Source organism: Strix aluco, chromosome 4 (genome assembly GCF_031877795.1).
Source record: "Strix aluco isolate bStrAlu1 chromosome 4, bStrAlu1.hap1, whole genome shotgun sequence".
In the NCBI taxonomy this organism is placed as follows: domain Eukaryota; kingdom Metazoa; phylum Chordata; class Aves; order Strigiformes; family Strigidae; genus Strix; species Strix aluco.
The window spans coordinates 71,003,221-71,017,692 of record NC_133934.1 but is presented as its reverse complement, the minus strand read 5'-3'; the positions used below and the strand labels follow the sequence as shown (position 1 = coordinate 71,017,692).

The 14,472-nt window shown below is 45.3% G+C and overlaps 2 protein-coding genes across 2 annotated transcripts; one reads left to right on the top strand and one right to left on the bottom strand.

The window, feature by feature from the left end:
• Nucleotides 1-141: 141 nt before the first annotated feature.
• CCNA2 (cyclin A2) lies at nucleotides 142-7,327 on the top strand. Its single transcript, XM_074823589.1, has 8 exons — nucleotides 142-317; nucleotides 362-660; nucleotides 1,742-1,857; nucleotides 2,220-2,443; nucleotides 3,016-3,220; nucleotides 4,056-4,169; nucleotides 4,695-4,828; nucleotides 5,262-7,327. Exons 1-8 carry the CDS (start codon nucleotides 142-144, stop codon nucleotides 5,311-5,313), a joined length of 1,320 nt encoding a protein of 439 aa, XP_074679690.1. The 3' UTR covers nucleotides 5,314-7,327.
• Nucleotides 7,328-8,806: 1,479 nt separating this feature from the next.
• Nucleotides 8,807-14,429, bottom strand: EXOSC9 (exosome component 9). The gene is made up of 12 exons (XM_074823588.1): nucleotides 14,310-14,429; nucleotides 14,043-14,137; nucleotides 13,211-13,330; nucleotides 12,997-13,099; nucleotides 12,454-12,591; nucleotides 11,900-11,982; nucleotides 11,440-11,572; nucleotides 10,897-10,985; nucleotides 10,550-10,696; nucleotides 10,013-10,203; nucleotides 9,600-9,678; nucleotides 8,807-9,062 (listed from the first exon to the last, which is right to left on the bottom strand). The coding sequence occupies exons 1-12, from the start codon at nucleotides 14,373-14,375 to the stop codon at nucleotides 8,981-8,983; spliced, it is 1,326 nt and encodes a 441-aa protein (XP_074679689.1). The 5' UTR covers nucleotides 14,376-14,429; the 3' UTR covers nucleotides 8,807-8,980.
• Between the last annotated feature and the right edge of the window lie 43 nt (nucleotides 14,430-14,472).

Sequence of the window (14,472 nt, the reverse complement as noted above, 5' to 3'; positions counted from 1 at the left end):
GCCGCGGCGCGAGACTCGGTGGCCGCCGGCACGAGTCGCGCCCATCCCCCGCCCGGCGGCGCCTCTCGTCCTCGTCCCGTCCCCGTCCCGTCCCCGTCCCGTCCCCGTCCTCCGGCGCTGCCGCCACCCGCGGCCGCGACCATGTTGGCGGGGCAGGAGAACCAGGAGAACGTCCCTCCGGGCGGCAAAGCCCCGCCGCCCACCGCCGCCGGCCCCCGCGTGGTGCTGGGGCTGCTGCGGGGCGCCCAGCAGCGGCCCGGCATCCCGCCGCAGGTGAGGGGGGGCGCGGCGGGCCCGGGGCGGCGCGGGAGGAGGAGGTGGGAGGCGGGGGGCGCCATCTTGGGGCAGCGGGAGCTGTCAGCGGCGGCGGCGGCTGTCAGCGGCGGGGCCGGGCTCTCGGCGGCGCTGACGGGCCGCTCTCCCCGCAGGCGGCGCGGGGCGGCGGTGAGGGCCATGGCGCGGCGGGGCGGCCGGTCGGCGGGCAGCAGCCCTTCGCCATCCATGTGGACGAGCCGGACGGGAAGCAGCAGCGGCGGCGGGGCGACCCGGCGACCCAGAAGGAGGAGGCGGCGGCGGCGCTGGGGCTGCGTGCGGCCGTCTGCGCCCTGGGTGGGCGGCGGCCCCTGGCGCCCCTGGGCAACGCCATGGAGCTGAGCTTCGGTACGTGACACCCACCCCCCCGGTGCTCCGACAGCCCCCGAGCGGGCCCTGCCCGGGGCCCGGCTGGAAGCCCTGCCGGCCGAGCTGCGCGGCCGCTGGGAGGGCGGCGCTGCCCCGGGGCCTTGGTGCGCGCCTGGGGGCCCCGGCCCGGCCCCGGGCGGTGCCCGAGCCTGCAGGGCGGTGAGCTGGGTTGTGCCGAGGTGTGCCCTGGGGAGCGATTTCCAGAGCAAACCGGAGCAGAACTGCAGGTCCTGAAACTGTTCTGGACAGACTGGTTTGGTTCGACTCAGAAGGTACCTTTTGAGTTACTGAAACTGATTTGGTTCCTTTGAGCCTGCCATTACCGTACAACAGGTTTTTCAATGGTTTCAACTGGTTTTCAATCCAGCTGAGCTATCGGTTCCTTGAGCCTCTACACTCCTCTACACTTCCATTCCCTCCTCTTTGTGGGTAGTTTTATGCACGAGAGAAACCAGGTTACAGGCAAGTGCTCTTGCCCTTAAGGTCTCACCCTTGGCTTACCATTGTAGAGTTAGAAGGGGACTTGACTCAGGCAGATCCTCAGCCTTAATAGGCTTTTCTCCCAGTGAATAGCCTGTACTGGTGTAAGTGTTTTGAGCTCTTCCCAGTACGTAAGAAATGGGAGCTGTCAGATCCATCTTCTGTAACACGCGTGTGAATATCTGAGGGCTGATTTCATCATGGTCCACTTCTGCAGTCTACCAAAAGCTCTGGTACGCCAGCCCCGTTCTGAGCTGCAGTAGTTAAGCTTACAGGAGTCACATCTGTGTAACAAGGTAACACAGGATGCCCTGAGCACTACATGACTGCAAAAGAGTTTCCCATCCCTTTATTCTTAGGGGGGAGAAAGGGGAACGGGAAACTCCCTGTTGCAGTAACATTTTGGCTTCCCTAGAGCCTCCTCAGCTCCCAGTCTGGTTGGTTGAGTGTCTGCCCTCTCTGCCTGCCCAGGAGGCCTGGGGGGCTGCCACCGCCACCCTGCAAAACAGGGCAGCTCCCTGTGCCGCAAGGGAGGGGTCTGAGAGTGCCCCTTTTAACATGGCTGTTATCTTCTGCTTAGATTCTCCAAGCTTTATGGATATTTCAATAACCTCAGAAGCAGAGGAGAAAAAACCAAATGTTAATAACGTGCCAGACTATATCAGCGATATCCATACGTACCTTAGGGAAATGGAGGTGAGCTGCCGTCTCTTTTCTTATTTGCATACAGCTTATGGGGGAGAAATTTGGGGTTGAGAAATGCATCTGAACATTAATTACTACTACAGTGACTAAACTAAAGCTTACTAGAAACAGAGAAGATGCTGTGTCTGCTGCTGCCCACACAAGGCTGGTTTCTCGTGCTGAAGCTGATTGTGCCATGCACTGAACGGAAGCTGGAAAGCGAGCTTATATAATGGAAATATAACTGACTGATCCTAGACTTAACCATTGTTTACTTCTGATTTGTTTAAACTGTGGTAAATGGAGCTTAAACTGTTGCTTCCCTACTGGCACTTAGTCCAATCTCAAATCTTATCTGTCATCTAAACCTACAGGTGAAATGCAAGCCTAAAATAGGTTACATGAAGAAGCAACCTGATATCACAAACAACATGCGAGCTATTCTTGTGGACTGGCTGGTGGAAGTCGGAGAAGAATACAAATTACAGAATGAAACCCTGCACTTAGCTGTAAATTACATTGACAGGTTTCTTTCTTCAATGTCTGTTTTGAGAGGAAAACTACAGCTTGTGGGTACTGCAGCTATGCTGCTTGCATCGTAAGTGAAATTGCTTGATTTTAAATTCCACATGCTGGTCTCATACAGGTGGAAATCTTGTGGCTGTTGCATATTCTGTTGTCTATAGCCAGACTGACTCAGGAGGGCTTCACACTAGAAGAAAAATCGGGAGTTATCCCCTTAAAAGCTTGGCAGTTTGAAACTCTGCAAGCAAGGTTCTAGGCTATCTTTGTAGATTGCCCTAATGTGAGGCTTCATTATTTCTAGCTGCAGCAGCAGAAGGCTTCTGAACAGTATTTGAGGGGAATATGCACAAGGCACGCGAAAGGAAAGTTTTGCTTGCGCCAATTATTAGTTTAGTGGGTTCTTCTGGAATTTCAGTAACTCGTGAGTCCCAAATTGTTTAGTGCTAAAATATCAGGCTATTGTAGCTCTGTAACGTCAAATGCTGCTGATTCAAGAGCTACTGAACCCAGTAAGCTTGTTTGGTAACAGTGCCCAGCTACTTCACAAGTCAGAATTTAAATTAGCATGCTGGCCTTCATGAAATGTTGCTGGTTATCTGTTTTTCTAGTACTCAGTTATTTGCTCATAACTATGTCTCCTGGCAGAAAGTTTGAAGAAATCTACCCTCCTGAAGTAGCAGAGTTTGTTTACATCACAGACGACACCTATACCAAGAAGCAGGTTCTAAGGATGGAGCACTTAATTTTGAAGGTTTTGTCCTTTGACTTGGCAGCTCCAACAATCAACCAGTTCCTCACTCAGTATTTCCTACATGAGCAGACAAATGCTAAAGTGGAGAGCCTGTCAATGGTAAGAATTACTAGCTTGGAGACTAATTCTATTACTATTAATGCACTTTACGAGCAATGTTTCCTAGTCCCAGTAGAAAAGAAATGCTAAAGGATTCTTCAGTCCAGGCTTCCCTGCCTCCTCCTATTTTTAAATGTGTGGTGTCTCTGGGCGAGCTCTGGAGGGTGCGTACAGTGTGACATGTGCTCCTCAGAAGTGGTGCCGCACCACTGGACACCGAACTCTCGTATGGCCACTGAGTGTCTCAGTGCTCCATTCCTATCACAGGCTGGCACTTGGCCTGGCTCAAGCACGCACGCTCACTCAGAGCAGGCAGAGATTGATGAACTTTAATTTGGGGCTTGTTTCACTGCTAGATGTTTCCCTCTTATCTAAAACTGCCACACCTACCCACCCACTTTGGCTAGAAAGGACTTTTGTTTTGGTTTTCCCCTCAACAAGCAGTGAGCTCTAAATCCAGAGGCTAATTTCTAAAGCACAGCACAGATAGCCTTTCAGCTACAGTTATATTTAATCCTAACTGTATGGCAGGTACCAGAGCTCCTAAACAGAAGCCTTTGTCTCACTGTGCAAAGGTCAGACCTGACTGCACTCTTCTCTCTAGCTCTTATATACCTCTAAATATAAAAGGTAGCGTTGAAAAAGCATGCGTTGGGAACACTGACAGTAGCTAACTGTAGATGCTAAAAGAGAAAGTAAGTGGAAACCAGTAAAAGCTGTTCCTCTGACTGATGGCAGGATTAGAGGCTTAAATTAGGGTTCTAGTGTGACTGTTAAATGCTCTTCTAGTTCCTTTTGGAAGCAGGTGACTCCCTTTCTCTCGTTTCCCTTGCAGTACCTTGGGGAGCTGAGTCTAATTGATGCTGATCCTTTCCTGAAATACTTGCCCTCAGTTACTGCTGCTGCAGCATTTCATCTAGCAGGCTACACGATCACTGGACAAACCTGGGTATGTAGCAGTAAAACTTGAGCCTTCACACACCTTTATGCACATTTAGTGTGTTTGTACGCAGTTGTGAATGTTGGGGCCTGGGCTGCAGGAGTCGCAGCCCCTCCGTGCTCCTAAGCTGCTAATTAGGGATTGCTCCCTATGCCACTTGAAAATGGGGGGACGGGAGGGACATGCACCTCTTCTTGGAAGGAAGAGGCATCTACTGATGCACTTCGCTCCGGTGATCCTCCTCAAAGCTGTACGCAGCTTCCTCCTGATGAGGAAGTGGGTGGTAAGAAAGCCTAAGCACCAGAGGCAAAGAATACTTGTTTAGAATATGATAGTTTTCAGGGTTACTGTAAATCTACATGAACTGCTAAAATCTGAGCAGTATTAAAGTACTTTGTGCTTGAGAAAAGGACACTCTGCCACACTGCTAGAACAACAGTGTTTCAAGAGGAAGCTGAAAACTCCACCAGCGTTGTCAGCATTAAGCAAACAGAAAAACCTCAAATATCCCTCTTCCTTTCCTTTCCCCCTCAGCCTGAATCCCTGTGCAAAGTAACGGGCTACACCCTTGAAGACATCAAGCCCTGCCTCATGGACCTACACGAGACCTACCTCAAAGCAGCACAGCACACACAACAGTCCATAAGGGAAAAGTACAAGAGTACAAAGTGAGTATCTCTAGAGACAGGGGATAAGCTGCTATGTTATGCCTGATGAGTCCTGCGGGATGGGACGGGGTGGCGGGGTGTGTCTTGAGTCTTCAGTCAGAACCAAAGCTACCGTGTAAGTGAACCGGTGACAAGACTCCCCAGGCTTTTGCACAGTGTTTTGTTGAGCAATACTTGGTGTTCACCACCAGGCCTGCCATCCCTGCCTGCACTGTCAGGTAGAAACTGGAGGCATGTTCTTGACGTTCTGACAGTTGGTAGGCAGGAGATGGTACTTAACGCTCCTAAAAATCTGTGTCGGTGTGGTAGCTGACAAGCCCCAGAACATTTCCCACCTTGTAAGAGGTGTGCTTGGCTGCAGTCCGCGTGCTGCTCTTTGCAGCAGAGAGCACTTGAGCAAGATGACATCCTGCGTCTTTTCTTTCCTCCCTAGGTACCATGGAGTATCGCTTATTGACCCACCAGAGACACTAAACTTATTGTAATAATCAAGAGACTGATCTTTTAAAAAGATGTATATTACAAGAAAACGATGTACAGTTTTAAACATGGTTCAAAATTCTAGATGTGATCACTTGGAATATTAATACAGGTTTTGGTGAGCTTAACTATGAAGTTAGTTTTATGTGGTTTTAATGTAAATCTTTTGTACATGCAACTTATTAAAATATTTAGCTGGGTTTTTATAAAAATGTTCTCTTTGAGCACGGAATTAACCATGCAGACCCCGTAAAGTCTGAGACTGCTTATCCAATTATAGACTAAACATGAATACTAGCGGTGCATTATTATAGTAGGGCTTTTTCTCCTTCCAAATAAGCATGACTTGGACTCCAGAGCAATATTTGTAGCATTTTTATACTGTCTAGTTTAAACTGAGACTTAGCATAGATCCAAAATGTGGTTTAACGGCTAATACTGGAAGAAACTATAGCTATGAGGAGAACACCTTGCTGGAATTGACTCTTGCGAGGTTCTTTAGGCTGTGCCAGCTCCTGGAAGCCTGGATTGCCATGTCCTGTATTGCACTGCCAGATCTCCGACAGGTTAAAGGTTGAACGCTCTGCTGCAGGGACTGTGCAGCTAAAACGAGTACACTGGTCTGTGCTTCTCTCTTCTGGCACGGAGAAAATGGTCTTGCTATAGGTATTTTCTAGTCAAAGTGTAAAACTGATACTAATTTCAACCCATGGAGTTCCCACTGATGTGTTAGCTGTCCTGGAAGCCCATCGCTAGCTACTAAAAAAAATTAGTCATCAGTCTACTTACCTAGTACCTCTTTGGGGATGGATGGTGGAGGGATTAAACTGCAGGAGGGTGAACTACTGCTCTGTGCCCTTAAGAGGAGGGAACATCTGGCACAGATGGGCTATGTGCAGAACGGTATGGATTCTGTACATCCCTCTTGCTTGGAAAGGCTTCCTCCGTGGCACGCAGCAAAAACGTAGGCCAACTGGTCTTATTTTTCGTTAGTTCTAGAACCATTGCATGAGCAAGCTAGCACATAATCACATTAGATCATGTAGAAGTTTACCTTCAACCTGTGTAAATGGAGTGATGCTGCCCTGTGCCTGCTGTTCTTTGCATGTAAATCAGTGAGTGCATGGAAGTGGGTTTAATTAAGCCATTTCCAGGTTGGCTAATAAAACAATTTTTACATCTGATGTTAGTGGTCTTGCCAATACCTTAAAATCACCGAGGGGTAGTACTACCATCTTAAACTGGCATTCATTTCTAAAGCTTTTTGGCAAGGGCTGCCCTGTGAAACCTGGGCTGCTTCAACCTGGAAGTTGATACAACACTGTCCTTCTGGTTGTCTGGACACGCAGCAGGTAGCAGTATAAATTCTTCACAGATGTTGAACAGCTGCTATGGTGTCAGCTACTTAAAATGAATTTTTAAAAAATCAGCCCTCTGTCGAGCTGACAAGCATGCATTAGAGAGAAACAACTTGCATGTCTTGGCTCAGTAACTAAGAACTTGCTGCACTGCCCCGACGTCTGCTCTGCAGCCTGAGCCCTCCATGAACTCAGTTACAAAACTGATTTGAGTTGAGCGGTGGTGGCTTATTCAGTCAACAAAAGTATACAGCAGAGGCTGCCTTGTTTCAGCCAAGCTGAGCTTTTTAGGATGCACTTTGACTTTTATACATTTACTAATGTTTAATGAACTGTACTTCATTAGTCTACCATGTTCTCCAGTAGCCTTTATTTAGCTGAATTTCAGTAGGTTGCTACCGAAAACCTAAAACTAGTTGGGGGAAAAAACTGCACAGTGCATCATGTCTGGTGCTTAGTACTGGGAATGCTCTAACCCTGCAGGAGAGGGAGTCTGTACATACAGCAATGCATTTGCCACGCTTGTGCCATCAGTTTGCGACCTTGGAAGGGCAACTCCATATGCTGACTGGCAATTAAGACAATAGAGCACAGCACTCTTCCCGAGAAACTGGGTTCTGCCTTCCCCTTCTTTTTTTTGTGGTGTATGCTGGAAACTTTCCAAGACCACTGACAAATAGGCACAGTGGAAGAGGAGTAATTCAAAGGAAGCTTATAAATGATGTTCCCCAGAGAAAAGCAAGTAGCAGTACTTACGTGAAAGGACTTCAGTGGTTTATAATATTAATTTACTGCTTAATGAAATGTCTCCTTGCTCTATTTTCAATAGAGTTCTGTTACTGTTCCCATAGCACAGAGAAAAATTCTCCTTTGCTGCCCAAGCTGTACTTTCAACATATTGATACAACTTCCTTACAGCCTAAAAAACCCACTTCTTGTGGGCTGGCAGCTCTGCCCAGCATGGCTGTGTTCCTCCTGCCTCACTGGCAGCTCCTGCTGCTGCCATCACTATCATTTTTTCCATCTTCTCATTTCCTGAAGTTAATATGGGACAATTCCAGCTCTGGGTACCAAGCTTTGACAAACTATCTCCGTTGTACCATACTATTTTGCCTATCCAGTTTAATTTCCAGTCATTTCAAAATAAACCCTCAAAGGAATGCAGGGTATGAGATTGTGTGTGTGACAAGAGGAGGAGCGGCGCAAAGAATGTTTTTTTCCTGAAGAAGTTTTAAGGTCTCGTGGTACTGCGGAAGTAAGAAGAAACTGAATCTTCACTCGTTCTTGTACTCCCAACAGTGACTTTGGGTTGGAAGAACTGACACTAAGGAAAAGTGCTGGCTTAGCTCCTAGAGGAACGGGGCCTTTGGTGTCTGTCCCTTTCTGAAAGAGCACAACTTGATTAAAGCTTTGCTTGGCTGGGAGCAACTTTTTTTTTTTTTTTAATGATTCTGAACCTGATTTGAGGAATGTAATATCTGCAACAGGAACTTTTCTCCTGGTCATATTTCATTAAATACTATGGTCACATGTAAAATAGCTCTACTTCGCTCTTGTAAATATGTGCATGTTTCCACTTTGACTTGGTTTTTGAACAAGATATGTTGGAGACCTCCACACATCTTCATTTTGTCTGATTCTAAATTCAGAGTACATTCTTTGAAGACAATTCAAGAAACATTCCTGTCTGCTGCAATATTTAATTAAACATTTTAAGAAACTCCATTGCTGAAGTATGAGTTGCTTCTCTATGAAGGTCGTGCAGAAGTTTTATGCTGGTTTAAGTACATGCATTTCCATTATTTTTATAAAAAGCTGTTTCAGTGAAAGGTGAGGTATGGAGTGACATGGGCAAGAAGGTCTTAGTCACAGCACACCACTTCCCCTGTCAAGGTTTGAGATGCTTCCACTGTGTGCTGAGAGCTACCTTAACTAAAAGCAGCTTTTCCCGTCGTTGAACTTGAGCCGTAATTCCTTTCATCACCTGAACTCTGACTATACACTGCTCACTTCAGTAAGGGCAGAATTGTTTTGATAAGAAAATTCTGCATCTTGTCTCTGCCATTCAAGTTACAAAACTTGGGTCAGTTCAAGTTGAACTAGCGAGTTTGCTGCTTGCAGCAGGTGGCTAACCATAGAATTTCACTTACAAGCAAAGTTTATTTAAAGCTGTACACAATAGTTTTATAAAATAGACATAAAAGCAGGACTAGATAACAGGGTGGGAAGAAATAAAATTATCTACAAAAGTAAGTTCAGTAATGATAGACCAAATTATGTATTATACAGCATTTCTGAAGAAGGGATGATGGCTTTAAGGAGCAGCTCTCTTCTTTTTTCTCCTTTTGTTAAATGTTTTCTTACTTGTATTTTCTTGTTTCAAGTTGGTCTGTGCTCTGTGAGCAAACAACATTTGTATCAGAGAGATGTACTGAATAGTTTCATTCCAAAGAACACAGGCTGATCATTCGTAACAGGGCAACCATCCACCATGCTCAGTGCAAAGTTCAAACTTAGTTTCTAGAAAGCACACTACACGCAACAAGGGCTTCCACGGCTACTGCAGGGGTACAGCAAGAAATCTCACTTCTTGGAGATAAAACTTAAGATTAGCTCTAGTGTAGCGTGCAGAATCTCTGAAGCATCTCTAAGGAGCAGCTGATTCAAATCCCCTTTTTTTATGCTTTTCCTCCCTTTGGGGTGATGAAGATCACTCAAGTATCTGTAACTGTTTCAGAGCGCTGCAGGTGAGCCGGGATGACTGACCTCCTAGGACAGGAGCGAACTGGCCTAGATTTCAACTTCCTTGCTCTCAGCTCTCGCTGCAGTCCCCTTGACCAATTCAGACCTTTCCTGCCTTGCCAAAAGCCCTGTGCTTCCTGAAAATACTCCTTACAATCTCCTTCCCCCTCCAAATTTCACATGACAGCTACCTTGTTTTCCTTGGTAGCACCTGTGGTTCCAGAACAACAACTTCTTCCTCTTCACTGTCGGACAGTACAATAGGTTCATCTGAAAAAACAAACCAACCACTCACAAACTCACAAGCTGGTGATCAGTTTCGTACAAACAACTTCTGTAACTAATAACCACAGCATTTTTAAAGGAACATTCAGAATGGTTAGTGTTTAATTTGGAGCCCTCCATATACTACAGATATAAAAGTTTTCTTTTGAAGAAAACAGAAGTGACCAGGTGAAGTCAAAGTAGCAAGTGGGTGTAACTCTTAAGTGGAAAGTGGCTACAATGGTTCTCCTTTCTTGTTAAGGACCTCTTTCAAATTTTAATCCTAGACTGTTAATAAAGTGATATACTAAGCATATCTGATATCAAGATAAATACTTACCCTTCTTAGTTTCTCCCATCATACTTGTATCCTCAGTTTCCATTTTCTGACATTCAAAAGCAGCAGCCTCACTTTCAGCTTCCTCTTCCGCTGCTTCTTCCCTCTCAGATTCTTCAAGCTCTCCCCAGGAGTTCTCTATTCCTTCCCCGATTTGGGCTGTCCCGGGAGTGTGCAATATTGGTTTGGCACAGCTGCAGTAGTTAAGAAAAATCTTGGTGTTTGGTGGTAAACTCTTTGCATCCTGAGAGCAAAGCTTTTTTAAGCAGTCTCTCTTCTCCCTGAGGGAGAATGTCCTTAAAGGGGAGTACTTCTCCAGTTACCCTACCAGTCACTTCAGCCCTCAGTTTTGCACTTTAGGCTAGGAATTAAGTTACCTAAAAGCAGTTAGACCCAAAACCAATACAATGATGTTTCCTCTGAAGGCTACAAGGCTACCTAAGCTGTGAGGCACCCTGGATGTGTGCTGAGCTTCTAGCAGTGCTAATGCAGGGGATGGGAAGCCTGATTGTCCCCTGAATAATGCAACAGAAAAGATACACTTCTGAAGGAGGGTCAGCTTTAGTGATGATTTCTTCTGCTTGTTCTTCCACATTGTTGGTATCAACAGCAGCGCTTTCCATTTTGAAGGCAGTAATCTTCTGATTTGGTATAGATTCTGCAAAGCCAAACTTCCCACCTTCTTTCCTAGTCATTCAGTGACAGACATTACTTCAGGATGTTTCACACTTAAAAATGCTCTCTCATTTCAACTGCAAATATACAAATACTTAACATTTAAAACAAATACTAGTGAAAACAAATTTGCTGTTGAAACTACAGGTTGACATTACTTTTTAGCATGTTTCTTAAAAATACTCATCTCCCTTCCTTCCCAAAACACTCACCTAACTTTCTGGTCGTTCTCCAAGGCTTTTTGAATTAGTTCTGTTATTTCTGCAACCTTAACAGCTGTTATTTTACTGCATCTCAGAACCTGTTTGTTATACATACAACAACAGTTTACGATCATGAAAGCAAGACATTTTTAACTAAAACTAGAACATCATAAGAGTCACACAAACACTTAAACCAAAATATGGCATCTTGGTATGAAGGAGTGGATATATTCCAAGTTGATGCAAAAGGTTAAGACAACAGCCTCTAGCTATTCATGAGTGCAGCCTGAATTAATCTGCAGACTCCCTCAGCCAAATCACAGGGGGAGGAAAAAAAAAGCACATATCTGACCAATGTGCCTTTTCTACATCTCCGGCATAATACACAGTACTACACTCTTCTGCTAGGACCACATAATCTTTTCCAATTATATCAGACTGGTAATTAATTGATTTCTTAGCCTCCAAATGTCAAGGATATTTCAATATCAAGATTACAGCACAGGAACTAGTTTATATACAACTGAAAGACTGGTCAAGGCAGAGATTTACCTGATCCTTTACCAGCATAACCCCTCCACTGGACTGGATGGTACAGATTTCCCGATGTTTATTCATGGCAATTACAAGGAGGCCATCCATGACGCATTCCTCACGTTCACTTGGATCCACCAATAAGTACGTCCTAGAATCAAGTTTTCAAATATAAGGCAACAGTAAAAGTTTAAGGTGAGTTACTATCTTTCATACAATTAAACAAAGGAATTGGTTTACGTATTAGTAATTATGGGTACACTCCCCCAGGAGATTTTTCCACATCAGCTGGGGAAAGCTGCTGGTTAGTTATGGTGTGCAGAACACATAAATATCCCCCCATGGCACATCACTTCAGATAAAATGTTTTAAGAAATAGGCTTGTCATTGTAAAAATTTTTAGGACTCTTCTGTGTTTAAGATCAATTCTGCAGAATTTACGATAAGCTGTTTCTGTCAAGAGACTTAAAAATCTCACCCTTGCTGGAAGAAGGCAAAACTGACACAAATAGGCATGTGGTGGATACTCAGGGGGACAGGATCACGTTCCTCAGGAGTGTACTTTGGAAAGAATTGGCCCAGAAGACAATTATTTACAAAACACATTTAATCCTAAAATTATGTCCTAATCAAAGATATTTAAAGAAATAAAAAACAAAGAAAAAAAAGGCTAGCAAATGTTTAGTCATTTACATATTAAAAAAATCTTTTTATTCTTCCTGTGCAATCTTACTGTTTGCTACCTACATAGGTAAATATAGCACATTCATCAGCCTTATGCTTGATTTGGTTGAAATACTTTAAAATACTTATCTTTGACAATTAATATTCCCATAAACCAAGATTGATAAAATTCTGTATTCAGCTGGCTTCCTTGCTATCCTTTCACATTTCAAATAGCAACACACCTATCCTAAACCTTAGGTACCTTGGAGTTTATCTGCTTACACAAACATTTAATTCTCCCTTTTAGACAGAAAGAAACAGCCACCCACAATGCCACAACACTTACGATGATGTGGTACAACTTACCACAGTTACTTCCTCTCCCTGCACGGACACATCTGGTCTGCGAAAATGACACAGAGCTACAATTCCTGCTATGCTGGCAGCATCAATAATATTACCGTCATGATTTAACAGATGCAGGTCCAGACGAATTTGCCAAACCTGAGAATAAGCATACATAATTGCTTGGTAATTTGTGATGTGATTCTACAGAAGTCACTGGTTTTCAAAACAATTTCATTTTTTGGGTCTTTCCTAAAGAAGATGAAAGATCTCTGTCCACTCCCAAGATACCCAGTGTGCTAGATTTAATTATGACAAAATACTGACGCTTAAGTACAATTTAAACTTTATTCTGCAAAGAAATATTTGAGTGTGCAGGATCTCAACTACTTCAGAAAGCCTACATATACATATAAGTTAAAAATACCTGTAAAGTCAGATGTGTGGACCTTTAACCTAAAATCAGAATTTCTAGTTTCCAAAACAAGACGGAGACCACCTTAAAAACAGACTATACATGTATCTTTTAGTTTAAAGCTACTTGAAATTAGCAGGTTTTCATACCTTTTCACCAGCAACAACGCAGAGAGATTCAGTATCTATACATTTAGAATTTCTCAAGCATCGTTCTATCAGTCTGTTCAGCCTCACCAGTAACTCAGATTGCCTGTTAAAACAAATTTAACTCAAACTGAATAAGATTACACTATATACTTACACATATCAAACAGTGGCTCTTATGTCATTCTTGTTTAGTCTTTTTAAGACAGCTACATACCTGCCAGGCTCAAAACCAGGTGCAGCCATTGGTGAGAGCTCAAGATTGAAGAAAAGTATACCTTCTGTAGGCCGATTTGGCTTGGGGGGAACAAGTTCACATGAGACTTGTGCAAGAACCCTGCAAAGGTAAATAAACCACTAAGTCACAGAATTTAGCAGGAAAAAATTCCTACCACTAAAACCAAAATACATACTCTTAAAAGACATGCGTTTAGGCTTGTAGTTTGTATTTCTCACTCCTGACAGTTTCTCATTCAATAACTGTCATACATATTTAAACTCTAGTCAACACTTAAAGAGAACCAAATGTACAAATTAGAACATTCTCCTGCCTTTTAGGATTAAAAATAGACAAACAGACTCAAACACATGAGAATCTGTAACTAAATGTTTACCTAAGTGCATATATTCGACTTTTCCACATACAAAAAAGGGTCATTTTATTTGCAGAAGAACCCAAAATGTCATGTGGGATGAGAAGTTATAATCATTTTGTATTTTATAAACTCTTTGTAACCTACAATCAACACAGTAACCCCATCCCTTCCCACTTCCCTTTCCACTTTTCCTCTACAGTCCTATCCTTGAATTCCTACGCTTTCTAGGCTTCAGTCCTTAAAGCCTGTTTACTGTGATCTCAGCGGGCTTTCAGGCGCCTAACATTCAACGCTAAGCACTCCGTTTGCTTCCGCAAGTTTGCAAACGTAACGCTTTCAAGCGAGAGCCCCAGCGGCGCCCGCAAGGCCTCCCTCCTTCCCTCCGGCCGCCAGTGCCGCACGGTCAGCCCGCAGCCCAGAGGCGTCCGAGCCCCCCGCGCCCCTCACACCCACCTAGTCTTCCCCAGCTCCACGATGCAGCAGCCGTGGTCGGCGCCGAAGGAGATGCGCACGTTCCGGTAGTCATAGCACTGCCGCCCATCCAGGCGCTGCGGGCCCACAGACCAACCAGGTTAATGCGCCATGCCCGGGGAGGGGAGGGGAGGGGGGAAGCTCTGGCCTAGCGCCGGGCGGCGCCAGGGGAGAGCCGCGCTAGCCCCCCACCCCGGGGCGAAGAAGGGGATGAGGAAGGGGACGGGGAAGGGGAGGCTGGCGCCGCACCTTCCTCTCCTCGATGGCGCGCAGGAGGAAGCGCCGCTCGCAGTTGGAGAGCGGCGTCGCCTTCATGGCGGCCTCTGAGGGGCTACGCGCGGGAGAGCCGGCGGGCGCGCGCGCGTCATCAGCACGCGGCGGCCGCGGGGCGGGGCGTGCCCGTGCGCAGGCG